This window comes from Oncorhynchus keta, chromosome 21 (assembly GCF_023373465.1).
Source record: "Oncorhynchus keta strain PuntledgeMale-10-30-2019 chromosome 21, Oket_V2, whole genome shotgun sequence".
NCBI lineage: Eukaryota > Metazoa > Chordata > Actinopteri > Salmoniformes > Salmonidae > Oncorhynchus > Oncorhynchus keta.
The window spans coordinates 11,050,121-11,067,443 of NC_068441.1; the positions used below are offsets into that span (position 1 = coordinate 11,050,121).

Genomic DNA, 17,323 nt, shown 5'->3' on the forward strand with positions numbered 1-17,323 from the left:
GTCCATACAGTGTGCGAGGAGAGGTAATGTAGCCTACCTTGGTGTGTTCACAGACTGACGGGTTCACGCCAGTTCACCGGGTTCATCTGAGGCGAGGACCCACCCCCTCCTCTCAAAGCGCAACGAACGGAGCTAATCTAATATAATTCATTTCTATATTAATGTCGGATTCCATTTTACTCCGGACCAACTATCAAGGTAATGGCACTTTCCCTTGTACAATAGAATAACTCGTATTATTAGAGTTATAATTCCAGATTGTTTACTCCAATTTTGGCTATAGAATTTTATCTGGCGCTGTAGTCTAGTCTAGGCAGTTTATATGAAGTCGCAAATATATAAAATGGCGACAGTAGGTGGGGGGTGTCGAGTTAGGATTTTGGGGAATATGTTTAATTCTACAGAATGAGCTGAAGATTGTCGCAAGTAAGAAGAGAGCCAATGTTTCCCAACAGGCTACTGGAGTGAACGAGTTAACTTGCCAGTTTGTTAGTTTCAAGAATGTAGCCTACAACGTTTACTTGCCCTCTCTCGCACGTTACAATGTGACGTTTCTGATGAATTTATTGCACAACGCTGAATATTTCCCTCTTCTTTTTTGAGTGAGTCAGTGTTGACTATTCCCGTATTTAAGTTTTAAGGACTTTTTATGTGACGAATACATAATCTTATTGGATTTGATGACTGGTAGCCTAACTTGGACAACCCAGACGTCCAGCTGGATCTTCTGCAAAAAAAATGTATTCCTTTTTAATCTATGAATTTTATGGCGACATTAATCGTTCCTTTCAACTCTTAAGTAATGTTTCAATGTTTCATTGAACACATTATTGGTTATATGTATTGCACAATTGTTTTAATTTAATTTCCCTCAGTCCTCGATACTGATTTGCTGATAGCTCAGCAATCAACTGCATTTTGGGAGCTGTCATCTTTTGATCTGCCTTTTTTCATGTGTGTCAAACTGTCAGAATATTGCAAGCTGTAAAGTCTTCCTCATGACTCCCATCTCTAAAACAGACAGGACACCCACATTTCTTTAGGTGTCTAGCCAATGAGGTGACCCTGTATAATCAATGTTTTCTGTTAGCTGTCCAACATGCCTGTGACACAGCAGGCATTCAGCATGGATCCCAGTGCTGACTAATATTACCTTATCCACTGCTCTGTGTGTGTCTGATGTTCATACACATTATATAGGACAATACGATGGTATCCTACCTCTTGAATGAGCAGCAGAAAATATTCATCCGGTAACTATCGGTTAAATATTCAACCCTGTAATCAGGGAAATGTGTGAGTGATTCATGCACATGCAATGAGTCAGAGGCATCATACCAATTGGAACGGAAGAAGCATGTCATGCTACCAAGGTATATGAAATATAATGTAAGGTTATTCAATTAGAATAAATATGCAGACACCTAATTTTACCATTAGCGCCCCCTCAAAATTCATAGATGCATGACATATGTAAAAAAGGATTATTCCCTTGCTCCAATGCTTGGCAGACGTCTCTCATTACTGACTAATACAAAGCTAGACACGCTAGCTCCCACAGCCTGGCTAGATTCAGCCTGGTCCAGTGAGTGTGTATGTGTAGAGGGTTGCACTCTTCTAGGAGGTTACACTGGGGGAATGTCAATTCCCATTGTGGATCCCTGGGAACGTTCTTCCATCGCTCCTTCTCGGAACTGTTCTAATGAGGCCAGGCATATTGCCTTTTATCCTTATTCCCTGCAATTAGGGATGGCTCACAGTTTTGGCTATGGCCATAACAGAGAGTGTTTGTATACACAGACACAGCGTAATGGACCGAGAGTGCCCACCCCACTCTAAAAAAGAAACGTCCTCGGATGACACTCCTTAGTTACTGTACAAATATACCGCTTTGCGGATTATATGTTCTGATGTCTATCGACACCAGTCAAACAATATTTTCATTTCTGTGCCCTAGGTTTCACTGTGCTGTGTAGCCATTGCCAGAGCACACTCAAGCAGGTCATATGGTCATGATTTGCAGTTTTAGCTGACATCGAGTGTATAACATTCCTCAAGTTCAGAGAGGAAAATCAGCTATCTAATGCCAACCAGATCTATTTCCCAGCAGTTCTGTACAAACAACCATATTCATGATAACAGCATACTTCCCCCTCCTCACAAAAACAGTCCCATAAGCATACTACTTAGAGAGCTTTGTTTTGTTAGTCTGAAAGTCTACACCACTCTGTATGGGTTCACTCTTATTCTCTCCTTTTCATCGTATGGTATCGCTTTTTTCTTAGGAGTATCGAGGTACAATGCGATCGAAAGCCTCCTTGAGACAGCATGTTTGCTCTGTTCCAACCAAAATAAACTTATCTGCACAAAAACTAGGGGCTAGAGAGGAGAGAGCCCCTGCCACTTTCTCTGTCTCGTGCAAGAAAGGTTTGGTCAGCAGGAGCTGGCATTTGCCAAACTCTGGCAGTTACAAGAGGCTGTGATGTCAGCCATTTTAGGTTGGACAGTACAATGCGCAATACGCCGCCATTTTTCTTCCTTTTTCTTTTTAAGTTGCCAAATCAATGGCCTGGAGTCCCAGATACAGAACTGAAGGAGTTATTCATCAAAAACGCAGAAATAGGCTCCCGTGACTCAGGATTTCTTCACACAAATTTAGTCCGTCATTCACCCAGGCCGTTGAGGAAGGCTCTGGTGAAAAATATAAGATTGCGATGGAGGACATGAAAATCTATTTGAACAGAACAAGAGATGCTTTGGCATTAGCCATAACCCTAACCCTTTGCAATGTATGTAGACCTCATTTGTTTTTTATTAGATGGTGCCACAAACACTTAATCAGTAGGGTGGACTGTGTAGTTGAGCAGGTATTGTCATTGTGGGAAGGTGTCTTTACAACTGACCCCACCCCAATAGTCCGGAACAGCTAAGCCAAGGCTGGCAATTTCAGAGATGGCACTGCAGGAGGATTAACATTGTCCTTTGCCTGCCATATAAGGTTGTTTTGTGTGTGTGTGTGTGTGTGTGTGTGTGTGTGTGTGTGTGTGTGTGTGTGTGCACACGGCTGTCTGGTTGCGTGGTGGGTGTAGACGATTGACACCTCTGTGTGGGGTGTGGTGGGCAAGGAGAAGAGAGGGGTTGCCATGACAATGTTAACACATGAGTGGCATCGCCGACTGGTCTCTCAGCGGACCGGCTGCAGTCACGGATGTAGGGGGGGGGGGGTTGACGTCTGACAACACCTGCGTCTCAGCAGGCATTCATACGTTCACACACACACATATACTGGTACACGTAGAAATACATAACACACACACCCTGAAGACACACTCCGATACAGAATTTACGGGCATACAATTGGGAACATATTGAAGACAGATCCCACTATATTAACACTAGGTTAACCACTCACATCCTTGGCTACAGGTGTGTTTTTCATGACAGTAAATGTGGATTTTATGAATGCAATCACTAATCCATTACATAGCTATACACTTAAATTATTATGTGCCCACTAAATTCCAGCCATTCAGTCAATAACAGACACAGAAAGCATGATAGACACAGGAGACATCCAGACATGCAGGAAATGGAACAATGACAAGCCGACGGTCAGTCTTCTGAATAAGACTCCCAGCGCTGGATCACGTTTCTCTTATAAATGAGGCGGCATTGTTCTCAACGTCTTCCCTGTTCAGGGCAGTAATTGCTATCCGTCTCTGACTTATATTTGGGTTTCCAGCTAACCCACTCACATGACTTGAATCTATTTAATGGACATTTGGCGGAAGATGTACTCATAAACATATTCTTCCTGTCGTTTAGATGTGTCTGTCAGGAGTTGTTCTGTCTGTCCCACACCCACTTATGCCAGGAGCTGTTTCTGTTTCTGTTGATCTTCAACTCAATACCAGCAAGCAGGCATTCAAGACAGCTGTGGATCACTGACACGCTAATATATGGAAAAACAAATGTTGTCATAAAACAGCCAAGATCTCCTCAGCCCTTGTGTGACTGCAGCATCACCAACTGTTTATTGGCAGTTGAGTTAAAAGATAAATATTTCTGAAAGCTTTGGTGTAAAACGATGTGGATGTGTACTTCAATGCATTCTCTGTCATCTTCACCCATGTCCTCCTCTTACTCCAGCTGTCTGTCTGGGTCTGCTCTCCTTATGTCATTCCTTTTTCTCTGTCCTCTTTACTCCTCAGTCATGTGACCAGCAACATGGCATTGCAAACGCCAATCTCTGTTTGCAAATATCAACTGTTGGTGACCTACAATTTACGTGTGCCTGTGGGCTATTTTATTGCAGATGTACCACTTCATACCCCTTCAGCTATGAAACCACCTTTTTTTAAATAAGTGTTTTATTCTTATAAACCAAATATTAAATAGTTACTTGAAATGAAATCATTTCGACTGAGTTGAGCACACAAGGTAACATGAGGACTTTGCTTATGAAGAGTGAGCGGGGGTGTTCTGAGAGCTTGTCTGAAAGCTCTGTTACTTTGCCTCAGTTCAGATCAGTACTCTCCAGGTCTATGGAGATTAAACTCTTTTCATCTCAGCCATAGAGCCAGTGCCAGTATCAGGACATACGACACACCGGGAGACAGTTCCCGTCTGAGTCGTCTACTTTAGCGATGAAACACGAGGCCCCTCTTTTCAGAGTGCACCATTCAATGGCTCCCTGTCTGAGAAGCCCTAGTCTTGTCTGATCGCACATCTCGCTCGTGAGATAATGCACCCCATTCTTTTGAATGGTGACCTGGTTCTTCATGTACCCTTGCTCAACTTTGTGCCTGTCTTGGGTTTGTCATGCATGGAATTGGATGTTTTAGGGGGAGAGGTACCAGGGCTACGACACTGTGCTATATCTCAGTGCAGTACGCTGGACACAAATAACTTCAACCTATTAGTGCTCAGATGACATTTTCCATCACATGGTATTTTTTAAATGGCATGGCCTTTGTATCATTGTGATGAAGACCGATATTTGTTTTTTACATGCACATCTCCTTGATGCATTAGTATTTCAACATGTGATTGGGGAGCTCTGAGACCAGGAAACCAAATTTGAGCCACATTTGTGAAAAACTATCAGTTAGGATGAGGCAGTAATGATTATAGTTATACATTACAATTAACTGCTTCACCTCCTGGTGCATTCGGAAAGTATTCAGACCTCTTGACTTTTTCCGCATTTTGTTATGTTACAGCCTTATTCTAAGACCCTTTACTCAGTACTTTGTTGAAGCACCTTTGACAGCGATTACAGCCTTGATTCTTCTTGGGTATGACGCTACAAGCTTGACACACCTGTATTTTGGGAGTTTTTCCCCATTCTTCTCTGCAGATCCTCTCAAGCGCTGTCAGGTTGGATGCAGAGCGCCGCTGCACAGCTACTTTCAGGTCTCCCCAGAGATGTTCAATCGGGCTCTGGCTGGGCCACTCAAAGACTTGTCCCGAAGCCACTCCTGCGTTGTCTTTGCTGTGTGCTTAGGGTCGTTGTCCTGCTGGAAGCTGGACCTTTGCCCCAGTCTGAGGTCCTGAGCAGGTTTTCATCAAGGGTCTCTCTGTACTTTGCACTGTTCATCTTTCCTTCACTCCTGACTAGTCTCCCAGTCCCTGTCGCTGAAAAACATCCCCACGGCATGATGCTGCCACCACCATGCTTCACCGTAGGGATAGTACCAGATTTCCTCCAGACGTGACGCTTGGCATTCAGGCCAAAGAGTTTAATCTGGTTTTCATCAGACCAGAGAATCTTGTTTCTCATGGTCTGAGAGTCCTTTAGGTGCTTTTTGGCAAACTCCAAGCGGGCTGTCATGTGCCTTTTACTGCTTTTACTCAACTTGTTCTTGGGGACCTTCAATGCTGAAGAAATGTTTTTGGTACCCTTCCCCAAATCTGTGCTTCGACACAATCCTGTCTCAGAGCTCAACAGACAATTTCTTTGACCTCATGGCTTGGATTCTGCTCTGACATGCACTGTCAACTGTGGGACCTTATATAAACAGGTGTGTGCCTTTCCAAATCAAGTCCTATCAATTGAATTTACCACAGGTGGACTCAAATCAAGTTGTAGAAACATCACAAGGATGATCAATGAGAACAGGATGAACCTGAGCTCAATTATGAGGTATACGGTATTTCTGTTTTTAATTTTTATTAAATGTGCAAAAAAAAATCTAAAAACCTGTTTTCACTTTGTCATTGTGTGTAGATTGATGAGGGAAAACATTTAATTGAATCCATTTTTTAAAATAAGACCAACGTAAGAAAATGTGGGAAAAGTCAAGGGGTTTGAATACCTCCCGAATGTACTGTAACTGGGAACTAACTAGTCCACTGCCTTTCCCCTGTCCACACAATACTAAAACCATACCTTCACATGTTATTCGTTGAGCAGTAGAAGATCAGACTCGCTGGCATGAGAGCTGTAGCCAACGTCTCAATGGAATGCACTCGCTAAACCCCACTGTCCTCATCAGGGGTTAACTGTGTGCCGTCAGAAAGTATCATGACCTCCCTGCCAGCTAAACATACAGCAAATGCCCACGTCTGGATGCAGCGAACCGGGATTAATACATAAGATGCTGGTGACCTAGTTTTTTTTTGTGTTTTTTTTAGTATTTTTTTTTTTAGTCGGAAGGGAGCCGTCATTAGAAATAAAAGAGGCAGTTACAAAAAGGACATCGCGGCCCTTCCGGGATCAGCATGTACTGTGGGTAGTCATTTGGGATTTTAAATTCCGGAACAGGTTCATCTTTTATTTATCAACCAGCAGGCCATGGTGAATGCATACACATAACTTCACTCAGTCTGACTGGCTGAAGACGTACAGGTTTTTCAGGAGTATGGCCACGTACAAGAGAATAATGACCTGACTCTTTTAAGAATTTGGCTATAGATATTTCAAGAATGTAATAGTGTGCTCATTCGGCGTGTTATATTGACACACCTTGTAATAAATAGTTTTAAGTACTGAGGTGGACACTGAGATGTGGACTGATGATGAAGATGATGAACATCTGCCAAAGAGAGACAAATCTCAGCTATCTGCCGAAGCATCATGACATCTCTGTGAGAACTAGATAAGATCAAGAGCAGTTTTTCAATTCACAGCAAGAGAGGCGGAGGGAGAGAGAGAATATGAGGGTTGTATTTAATGAGAGGGCAGTGTGGAATTGAAGCACATTGTGTCCTCGCTTCATATTCTACGTTGTTGTACTAAGAATGTTGTTATCTATATATTTAGCTACATAACTGTAAAAACAGAATAAGCAGAAAACACTGACCTGAGTTGACCTTTGTCCTGAAAAGGCTTCAAACTGAGTTAAGGATTATTTTCAGCATCGGCGTCAAAGTTAGCGTTGGGGGGAGTGGGCGTGGCTAATGGTGCAGTCTTAAACCGTCCTCTTGGCCGCAGAGACATCATTTTGCTGTCCTAAAGTTAATTTTCTTCAACCCTACACATTTTGCCTTAGTGTCATGCAATTCTACACATTTTGTCATGAGTGTCCTTAGTGTCCTGCAATTGTCATGGCTAATAGCATAAGAACACGGCATTAGCCATCTGAGTGACTCAAACATAACAGTTTTAGATTATCTGTCTAGTTTTTATTTTGATGATTGTTGGTTCTCAAAGATGATCTTGTTTAAAAATATATAGTTCCACTATCTTTTCTACATGCTTTATATCTGGTTTACACTGAAAACGTTTTTACCATCCCGGAAATTATTTTCCAAATGATATATATATATTTTTGTATCATATATTTTGGAGTGATGGCAACGATTTAGCAGCTAAATGAATATAAGGGAAACACTGGTGTGTGCGAGTGTGTGTGTGCATGCATATGTGAAATTTGAAGCAATTGTGAGGAACCTCCATGTGTTAGAGTACGAAGGGGGTATATTTACAGAGTGTGTGTGTGTGTGTGTGTGTGTGTGTGTGTGTGTGTGTGTGTGTGTGTGTGTGTATTCATGGATGTGCGTGTTTACCAAAACGAATAGCGTACGTCATCCTAAATAAAGGGTGACAAATAGTTGGAGGCCCTTTGATGCAATCTGTCAATTTGATTGCTCAACATAATGTAATGTTGCATGTGTCATTAAAATCATTGTTGAGAGCACATCGGGGAGCACTGATGTCACCAGATGGCTCCCAAAAGTTGTGTACACCCCAATGTAAAGGGTTGGAACATTATTGCCTGTAAAATGTAGACTGGCTCTTATCCAAGGTTGGCAGAAGAGGGAGGCACATGACAATGTAAAAATGACTGGGAGTTTCCCTGATTGTGTGTGGATGCATTCTTATTAGGAATTATTTAACTTATCACATCTTTTTCTGTTTTCTCTCCCATAGGTTTCCAGTGAGCTGCCAAAACAGCCTGTTGTCGTGTGAGAGGAGTCCCAGAAGCTGAGGACAAACATGAAGCAACACTGTAATGTCATCGCGGCTGGCCCATGACATTTAAACCCCATCAGTCCTCTCCACATACCACTCGCCCTCCGTTACCATACGGGACAATCAGTCAGTCACCCATCATCTACACACCACTACAATACAATGGCCAGCAAGAGGAAGTCAACAGTGCCATGCATGATCCCATCCAAAAACAAACACATGCGTGAGGAGATCATACTTGGCTGCCTCCCTGAGCTCCTACCCACAATCCCAGAGGACAGTATCCTCAGCATATCTGGAAAAGACGGACGCCATTTCTTCCAGGATTCCTTTAGACCTGAAGGGGGTGACAGATGGCAGAAAGGGGGCACATACAGCTGCCCACCTTGCCACTTTGAGTCCAGAGATCTGAACTACTTTTTGGACCACCTGCACAGCTGCCACGTAGACTTCAGGGCCCAGCCCAGTTTCTACTGCCTGATCTGTGGTGTGTCAGTGGTCAGGTTTGAGGCCCTAGCCCTGCACAACTCTAAAGCCCACCCTGGGGTGTCGGGGGGCTCTGTCACCGTGTCCCTGCATGTCAGGAAGAGCGATGGGGCGACTATCGTGGAGCAGAGCCTGTTCACAACAAATGGGGTGGACTCTAACGATCCTGCAATCTCCTTCACTAAAACTCCTATAGTGAGAATGATGAAGGCCAAGGGACAGCACAAGAAGATTGTAGTCTCCCACACAGTAGAGGTGCGGAGGATAGACACTGGGAAGGAGATGAAGCAGACAGACCCCACCATGTTGACGAATGTGCCTAAACTACAGAATGGGTCTCTCAGTGGGACCAGTGGCCCTGCTATGTTGAGGAAACCTCACACTCATGTGATAACGACAACGGTGCCCAATCAAGCCTATCACCAGCACAGCCCTCCCACTTTCTCATTCTCCTCCTCATCCTCCGATTCCATCAAAAACCTCCCAAAGGTGATGATTCCCCTGAGCAGCATCCCCACCTATGATGCTGCCATGGACACCAGCAGTTTTCTCAAGACTTCCTTTGGAAAGTTCCCCTACCCGACCAAAGCTGAGCTTTGCTACCTGACCGTGGTCTCTGATTGGCCAGAGGAGCTGATCAAACTCTGGTTTACCGCCCATAGACTCAAACAGGGCATCAGCTGGTCCCCCGAGGAGATAGAGGAGGCCAGGAGAAAGATGTTCAGCACTGTCTTTCAAGGAACAGCACCCCCAAAACAGCCCCCTAAGCAACGGCACAACAATCATGTTGTAAACCAACACACTGTCCATGCCCAGCCTGCTCCAGTGGGCCCCAGCCACCAGGCTGCCAGGGTGTCCCATGGTAGTGTAGTGAGCAGGCATGCTGGAGTCATAGCCACTTCGGCTAGCATTTCAGCCTCTGGTCACCCGGTCACCACTAGGGTCTCTTATGTCGCCCCAACCATGATCCCCCCGAAATATCAGACAGTGGTCAGCGGAACAACGCAGGTAGTAGCCAGGAACAATATCCCCACTACTGTGCCCAGCCTGGAGTCTGACAAGAGTGTTGCGCAAAGGTTGGGATTGGCGGGAAACAATGGTTGTGTCATTAGCACCATCAGCAGAAGCAGCAGTAGCAGTAGTAGTTGCAGTAGCAGCAGCAGCATCAGTAGTTACTCCTCCATTAGTACTGACGCCGGGGACCATGGCACTAGGAAACCAATCAGCATCATCAGTTGCACCTCCAACATTAGCAATAATGATGATTGTCTCACTGACAGCCCTGACAAACCAAACAATCAAAGCAGCAGACATTATAGCATACCATCTGTCCTGGAAGGCTTCAGCAGCAGCAACAAAAGTAAAGTGGTCATGAGTAATACCGGCAAATCTAACGTTATCGCCTATAACATCCATAGCAACGGCAACACAGCTAATCAGGATCATTACCCATCAACAATGGGCGATGATGACCGTAACGACAACAATATCCACAAGTCCAACAACGGCAGTATGAGTAGTAGCTACTCCAGCACTAGCAATAATGGTAATGTCAACAACCGGAACCATGCCAGCGAAGCCCAAAACGAAAACACCAGCACCAGTGTCATTGCCAAAAGCATCGGCAGCGGCATATCCATTGTAGAGGATGGCAAATGCACTAAGGAGGTTCCTATGAAAGCTATGTCAGTCCTGCGGCAGCTTATCAAGGAGGAAGACCATTTTGGGGATGACAGGACCTGCCCTGAACTAAAAGTTGACCCCATAAAGATCAACCTGCAGAGGTCCATGGTGAGCGATCCAGCTTCAAAACCTGGTTCAGAGGCCTTCCCTCCAGAGCTCAAGTCTGAGACTCACATCTCAGACCTGTCACAACCGTCCTTCTCTGCCCCCTGGGGCAAGAAAACACCCAGGCAGGTGCACCTTCTGAGACAGGCATTCACCAGCACACGCTGGCCCAGCAGCCAGCAGTCCGAGGAGCTGAGTATCATGACGGGTCTGCCCAAGCCAGAGGTGGTCCGCTGGTTCAGTGACAGCCGCTATATTCACAAGAACAGCCAGCTGAAATGGCTGGAGGGCTACCAGTGCCTACCAGCAGAGGGGGAGGAAGGAAAAGGCCCCAGAGACTACAACGCAGGGGCACTGATCAACCCTCAGGAGGTTCATAGGAAACTGGTGGAGCAGGAGGTGAACAAGCAGCTTGATGGAGGACCTGAGGGGCTGAGCTCAGGGCAGCGGGGATTCTGGTGGGGTGCAGACACACAGAGGCCGCTGTTGAGTCCAGCAGGGCCAGAGGAGACTGGGGAGAGAGAAAGAGCTGTGGATACAGGGAATGCCGAAGGACTACATGGTCACTGGGCAGAGAGGGAGGATGACCACCAGCAGCCAGTTACCAGCCAGGCCTTTGGTGAGCAGCAGACAGAGCCCAGGTGAGTTCTATCAGTTACCGTTGTCTAATGAAAAGTACTGAATCTGTGATCACCTCATATACTCAAGGCCGGACCGCTCATTGGGCAGGATTAGGCCGCCGCCTATTGAGGCAGATTGAAGAGGGCAGCATTTGAGCTAAACTGGTCAAGACGCACCTCCAACAACACATAAAACCTCACATAATTATTTTGATGTTTAAAAAAATAGAAATTTCAAAAAACACGTACCCCTTCGTCATTATATCCAATTCGTAGCTACAGTCTTGTCCCATCGCTGCAACTCCCCTACGGACTCGTGCGAGGCGAAGGTCGAGAGCAATTCGTCCTCTGAAACATGACCCTGCCAAGCCACACTGCTTCTTGACACAATGCTCACTTAACCCAGAAGCCAGCCGCACCAATGTGTCGGAGGAAACACTGTACAACTGGCGACCGAAGTCAGTGTGCACTGCACCCGGCCCGCCACAAGGACTCGCTAGAGTGCAATGGGACAAGGATATCCTGGGCGAGCCAAATCCTCCCCAAACCCAGACGGCCAATGTACGCCGCCTCATGGGTCTCTCGGTCGCGGCCGGCTGTGACACACCGTGGGATTGAACCGGGGTCTGTAGTGACGTCTCTAGCACTGCAATGCAGTGCCTTGGACCACTGGGAGGCCAAACCTCGTATATTTCTGCCCAAAAACAATAACTATTTCTCTCAACCAGTGGCATATGGGCTTTTTAGGTGAGCGCTGATGCCACCCTGTGATAATCAGTGCCCACTTTCTCAAAATGCAGGGGTGCAAAATATTTCCTTTGTCCTTTCCCAGCATGCCTCTCCAGAGTGCTGTTGGAGAAACGCATCGCTGCTACTCTCCACCAATGCTCCGTCCCCCAAAAATGATCTAACATAAATCATGTAGCAGACATAGTATACGGGTGGCCTTTTCTGTAGCCTACAGGCTGGAGATAAAATGTATGACAATGTAATGAGACAGACACTTTTTTACATCATGGAGTTTTCTCCGAACAAATAGCCTAATCTAAATGGCACACAATAAAATACAAAATGTGCTGATATGTTAAGAAACAATATACAGTTGAAGTCTGAAGTTTACATACACTTATGTTGGAGTCATTAAAACTCGTTTTTCAACCACTCCACATATTTCTTGTTAACATACTATAGTTTTGCCAAGTCTGTTCGGATATCTACTTTGTGCATGACACAAGTAATTTTTCCAACAATAGTTGACAGACAGATTATTTCACTTATAATTCACTGTATCACAATTCCAGTGGGTCAGAAGTTTAGATACACTAAGTTGACTGTGCCTTTAAACAGCTTGGAAAATTCCAGAAAATTATATCATGGCTTTAGAAGCATCTGATAGGCTAATTGACATAATTTGAGTGAATTGGAGGTGTACCTGTGGATGTATTTCAAGGCCTACCTTCAAACTCAGTGTCTCTTTGCTTGACATCATGGGAAAATCAAAATAAATCAGCCAAGACCTCAGAATTTTTTTTTTTGTGGACCTCCACAAGTCTGGTTCATCCTTGGGAGAAATTTCCAAATGCCTGAAGGTACCACATGGATCTGTATAAACAATAGTACGCAAGTACAACACACAATGGAACCACGCAGCCGTCTTACCGCTCAGGAAGGAGACGCGTTCTGTCTCCTAGAGATGAAAGTACTTTGGTGTGAAGTGCAAATCAATCCCATAAATATAGCAAAGGTTTTTGTGAAGATCCTGGAGGAAACCGGTACAAAAGTATCTATATCCACAGTAAAACGAGTCCTATATCGACATAATCTGAAAGGCCACTCAGCAAGGAAGAAGTCACTGCTCCAAAACCACCATAAGAAAGCCAGACTACGGTTTGCAACTGCACATGGGGACAAAGATCATACTTTTTGGAGAAATGTCCTCTGGTCTGATGAAACAAAAACAGAACTGTTTGTCCATAATGACCATAGTTATGTTTGGAGGGGAAAAAAGGGAGGCTTGCAAGCCAAAGAACACCATCCCAACCGTGAAGCACGGAGGTGGCAGCATCATGTTGTGGGGGTGCTTTGTTGTAGGAGGGACTGGCAAACTTCACAAAATAAATAGATGGCTACATGAGGAAGGAAAATTATGTGGACATGTTGAAGCAACATCTGAAGACATCAGTCAGGAAGTTAAAGCTTGGCCGCAAATGGGTCTTCCAAATGAACAATGACCCCAAGCATATTTCCAAAGTTGTGGCAAAATGGTTTAAGGACAATAAAGTCTAGGTATTGGAGTGGCCACCACAAAGCCCTGACCTCAATCCTATAGAAAATGTGTGGGCAGAACTGAAAAAGCGTGTGCGAGCAAGGAGGCCTACAAACCTGACTCAGTTACACCAACTCTGTCAGGAGGAATGGGCCAGAATTCACCCAACGTATTGTGAGAAGCTTGTGGAAGGCTACCCGAAACGTTTGACCCAAGTTAAACAATTTAAAGGCAATGCTACCAAATACTAATTGAGTGTATGTAAACTTCTGACCCACTGGGAATGTGATGAAATAAATCAAAGCTGAAATCATTCTCTCTGCTATTATTCTGACATGTCACATTCTTAAAATAAAGTGGTGATCCTAACTGACCAAAAACAGGGACTTTTTACTAGGATTAAATGTTAGGAATTGTGAAAACTGAGAGTTTAAATGTATTTGGCTAAGGTGTATGTAAACTTCTGACTTCAACCGTATCCTAACACAGGACAGGTCAAAGTAAAATGGACAATATGGAATGGATAATCTGGCTACTCACAGCTGCTGTCCAGTAGTTTCACCACGTGTCATGATCAGTGGTTTCAAGTCTGTATCCGTAAATTTGACGAGCTGATCATAGCGAAAAATAAAATACTTCTGCATTTCCCGCTGTGTAAACACATTGCAAATATGCTCAGGATAACTCCTCCTGATGAAGTTGGGTATACAGGCTGCATCACATTCGGCTGTGATTGGGAGTCCCATAGGGCGGCGCACAATTGGCCCAGCGTCGTCCAGGTTTGGCCAGGGTAGGCCGTCATTGTAAATAAGAATTTGTTATTTCCTAGTTAAATAAAAATAATTCAGAGCTTAAATAGCCAACATGATTAGCCAAAGGAATCAGGACTAATAATGCCAATGCAACAGCCTGTTTTATATCTTTTAAAAAAATGTATATTTTCACCTTTCATTCAGAACCTAAATTGAACCTAACTTCAACGTCTTGGACATATGTATTTTTGACATCTTTTCAACGTCATTTTGCTTACAGGGACTATTCTAGTTTTGCCGGTGGCATTATTGTTGTCTCTGCCCTGCATATGCATACCTTCATGGAATTTCTATGTGTTAGGTCAGTTGTTTACCTGCCAGCCTGGATGAGGAAGATAATTGCTCCTTCGTCATCACAGAATGTCAAAAACTATACTGTTGATATTTACAGTAGCTATATATTGCTCTGATATTGGATATTATTTATGGCTTTGTAAACTGTAAAATTTAAGTTGAAGAAAAAATGTCAGTTATGTGTTTGTAGTTGTTACTGTGTGAAGAATAAAGAAATTAACCGGGGGAGAGAGTGTGGGTATTCATACAGAGTGGCTTGTTCAGACAATCAAAGGTCTGTGTTTTAAGAAGCTATTTTTAGAAGAGTTGGAGTCTGGGCCATTGAATTATAGATTAAGAGAGAGTGCTAATATATGTGAATAAATCATGTCTATTGTCTTTTGTGAGTTGGATGTTACGAGGAAATCAGAGACTAACTTCTATATCTTTTAACAGTGCTTATTCAAAAAATACATATATAACATTTATTCATGGGAAATGTATTTTCATCAGAACAGTATTGTACTAATGTGAGTCCTGTGTGTGTGTTTTCAGGGACCGTCTGATAATAGAGCTGCTTGAAGTGTGACGGAGTGGCCCAAACCTACCGGGGGTAAAGGATGGGTTGGCTGGCTGGCTTTACAGATGGCCATGGTCTGGTGTGTTCATTATGACAGCAGATGTGATTGTAGCTGGACCGTTGGACTGTAACTGTGAATACCCCCATCACTTCCTGCCATCCTCTAAAGAAAGAACTTCTCACCTTTTGAGTCCTGTGATGTTCAAGCCTTTCTTCATTCTTCTTTGTGGTCGTGTGGGGAATGGGATGGTGCGCATAGAGGGTGGTAAGCTGGATGAGACAGAGAGAAGACTAACACTGACTGGACAACTGACTTGAATGAGGGAAGATGGGAGCGGGATAAAGAGATACTGTTTAGGGAAAGGGAGATGTATATGATTGAAACTGCACTAAAGAGGGGTTTTGTTGACTGGACAAAATGAGCAGTGTCTAGGAGATGTTATTGTTGGCTTTGATATTTGTAACTTTTTTTTTAGCAACCAGTACTTCAGCACTGCCTTGAATTTTACTTTCCTCTGTTAATTGGTTTTTCAATTTTACTTACTCTTCTTCTATAGTCACTGTAAGTCCAGAAATAATTGAGCCTCTAGTTTTATTTATCTCTGTTTAAATGTTGGTGATCACTCAACAGTTCAGCTACAGCAGCGTTTCCCAAACTTGGTCCTCGGGAGCACATTTAGTTTTTTGCCCAAACACTACACAGCTGATTCAAATGATCTAAGCTTGATGATTATTTGAATCAGCTGTGTAGTGTTCCGGCAAAAAACCTAAACGTGCACCCCTTAGGGTCCTGAGTTTGAGAAACCCTGAGCGACACGCAAGAGACAATACAATGCACTAGCAGACAGCAATGCTAAAATCACACTGCCCCAGAATAAAGATATTGACAGAGCTCTGTCAAAATCAATACTGCCCTGGCGGAATCTACAAACCCAATCATAAGAGAAGCCTGTCACGCGAACGTTGCCTTACTAAGTCTGTCCCAATGCATTGATATGACCGGTCCGCCCATCACCTATAGCTTTCCAGCTACTGTGATGTTGAGATCAAAAAAAGGTGCCAGTGCATTAAAGTTACTGCTGTGCTGGTTTATATCTGTGAATAAATTTTAAAAAAAGATGCTGCTTCTGTATTCTTGTAAAAGCTTAACATTCAGCTGTAATATGAAATATACTGGCAAATGCTATAAAATAAATGTCAATTTGATCAAATGCCTTGGAGGACACAGAGGTAGATCTTGTGCTAGCTAGAGAGCCAAATGAGGAGATCTTTTCATTCTTCTGAATTTTTCATATTAACAAACATGGTCACTACATGCGTCTGATAAGCTGCTAAATAGCTAAGAACGGTGCTATACCATCCAAAGTGAAATTGGAGGTGATCTCCTACCAGCAGTGTATGCACTTGTGTTGAATGTTACCAATTTGTTTTGGTTTGAAAAATAAAGATGAAAAGAAATCTGGACTTACGGTGTTATGATCACTTTAACTTTTATGAAATAGTTTGATCATAAAGCACTGTTGTATCATCCTTTCTACACTTTCCAGAATAAATTCTCACTGAGGAAGACTGCTTACTTGTTTTTACTGCCACATGAAAAGCTGTCACACCTGTAGATTGATTATAGAACAAACATGACATGTTTGTAGTGACCCCGTGTTTATGAGCGCGGATATCGACTCTGCCACTCGAGCATGCTCTTGTGGCACAGTCCATGGCGTGCTGGGCTACGGGCCGGGTTCAGGGTTCGAGATGAGCTCCTTGCCGGTTTCATTACACTGGTGTCAGAAGTGGGATTGAATTAAAGAGTTAATTCGATATTTGTAGGGGCGTGTTAATCTAGATCAAGTAAGAATGGGCAAGTTTTCCTTTTAAACAGTGTCATCTACTGGTAGAGGACAGTTGATACACTTTCTCAAAGTTAAAGACACCAACGCCTTTACAAGAAAAATCAATTGGTGTCAGAAACTGAGCTCTTGCTTCGATGGCAGATTATTTTTTAAATCATTCTTTCCAGTGTACTGCATTGGCAAGTTGTGATCAGAGCCATTATGTACAAAAATGCTTGTGTATGCCTTTGTC

At 43.7% G+C, this 17,323-nt stretch overlaps 1 protein-coding gene across 1 annotated transcript; it reads left to right on the plus strand.

The window, feature by feature from the left end:
* Window positions 1-37: 37 nt before the first annotated feature.
* Window positions 38-16,808, plus strand: LOC118400108 (zinc fingers and homeoboxes protein 3-like). Its single transcript, XM_035796589.2, has 3 exons — window positions 38-198; window positions 8,375-11,331; window positions 15,217-16,808. Exons 2-3 carry the CDS (start codon window positions 8,579-8,581, stop codon window positions 15,248-15,250), a joined length of 2,787 nt encoding a protein of 928 aa, XP_035652482.1. The 5' UTR covers window positions 38-198; window positions 8,375-8,578; the 3' UTR covers window positions 15,251-16,808.
* Window positions 16,809-17,323: the final 515 nt, after the last annotated feature.

Excerpts from the sequence above, each read along its gene's own strand:
- LOC118400108 (XM_035796589.2), top strand. The coding sequence starts at position 8,579 with ATGGCCAGCAAGAGGAAGTCAACAGTGCCATGCATGATCCCATCCAAA. Across the intron at positions 11,332-15,216 it reads GAGCAGCAGACAGAGCCCAG|GGACCGTCTGATAATAGAGC; the intron begins GTGAGTTCTATC and ends GTGTGTTTTCAG.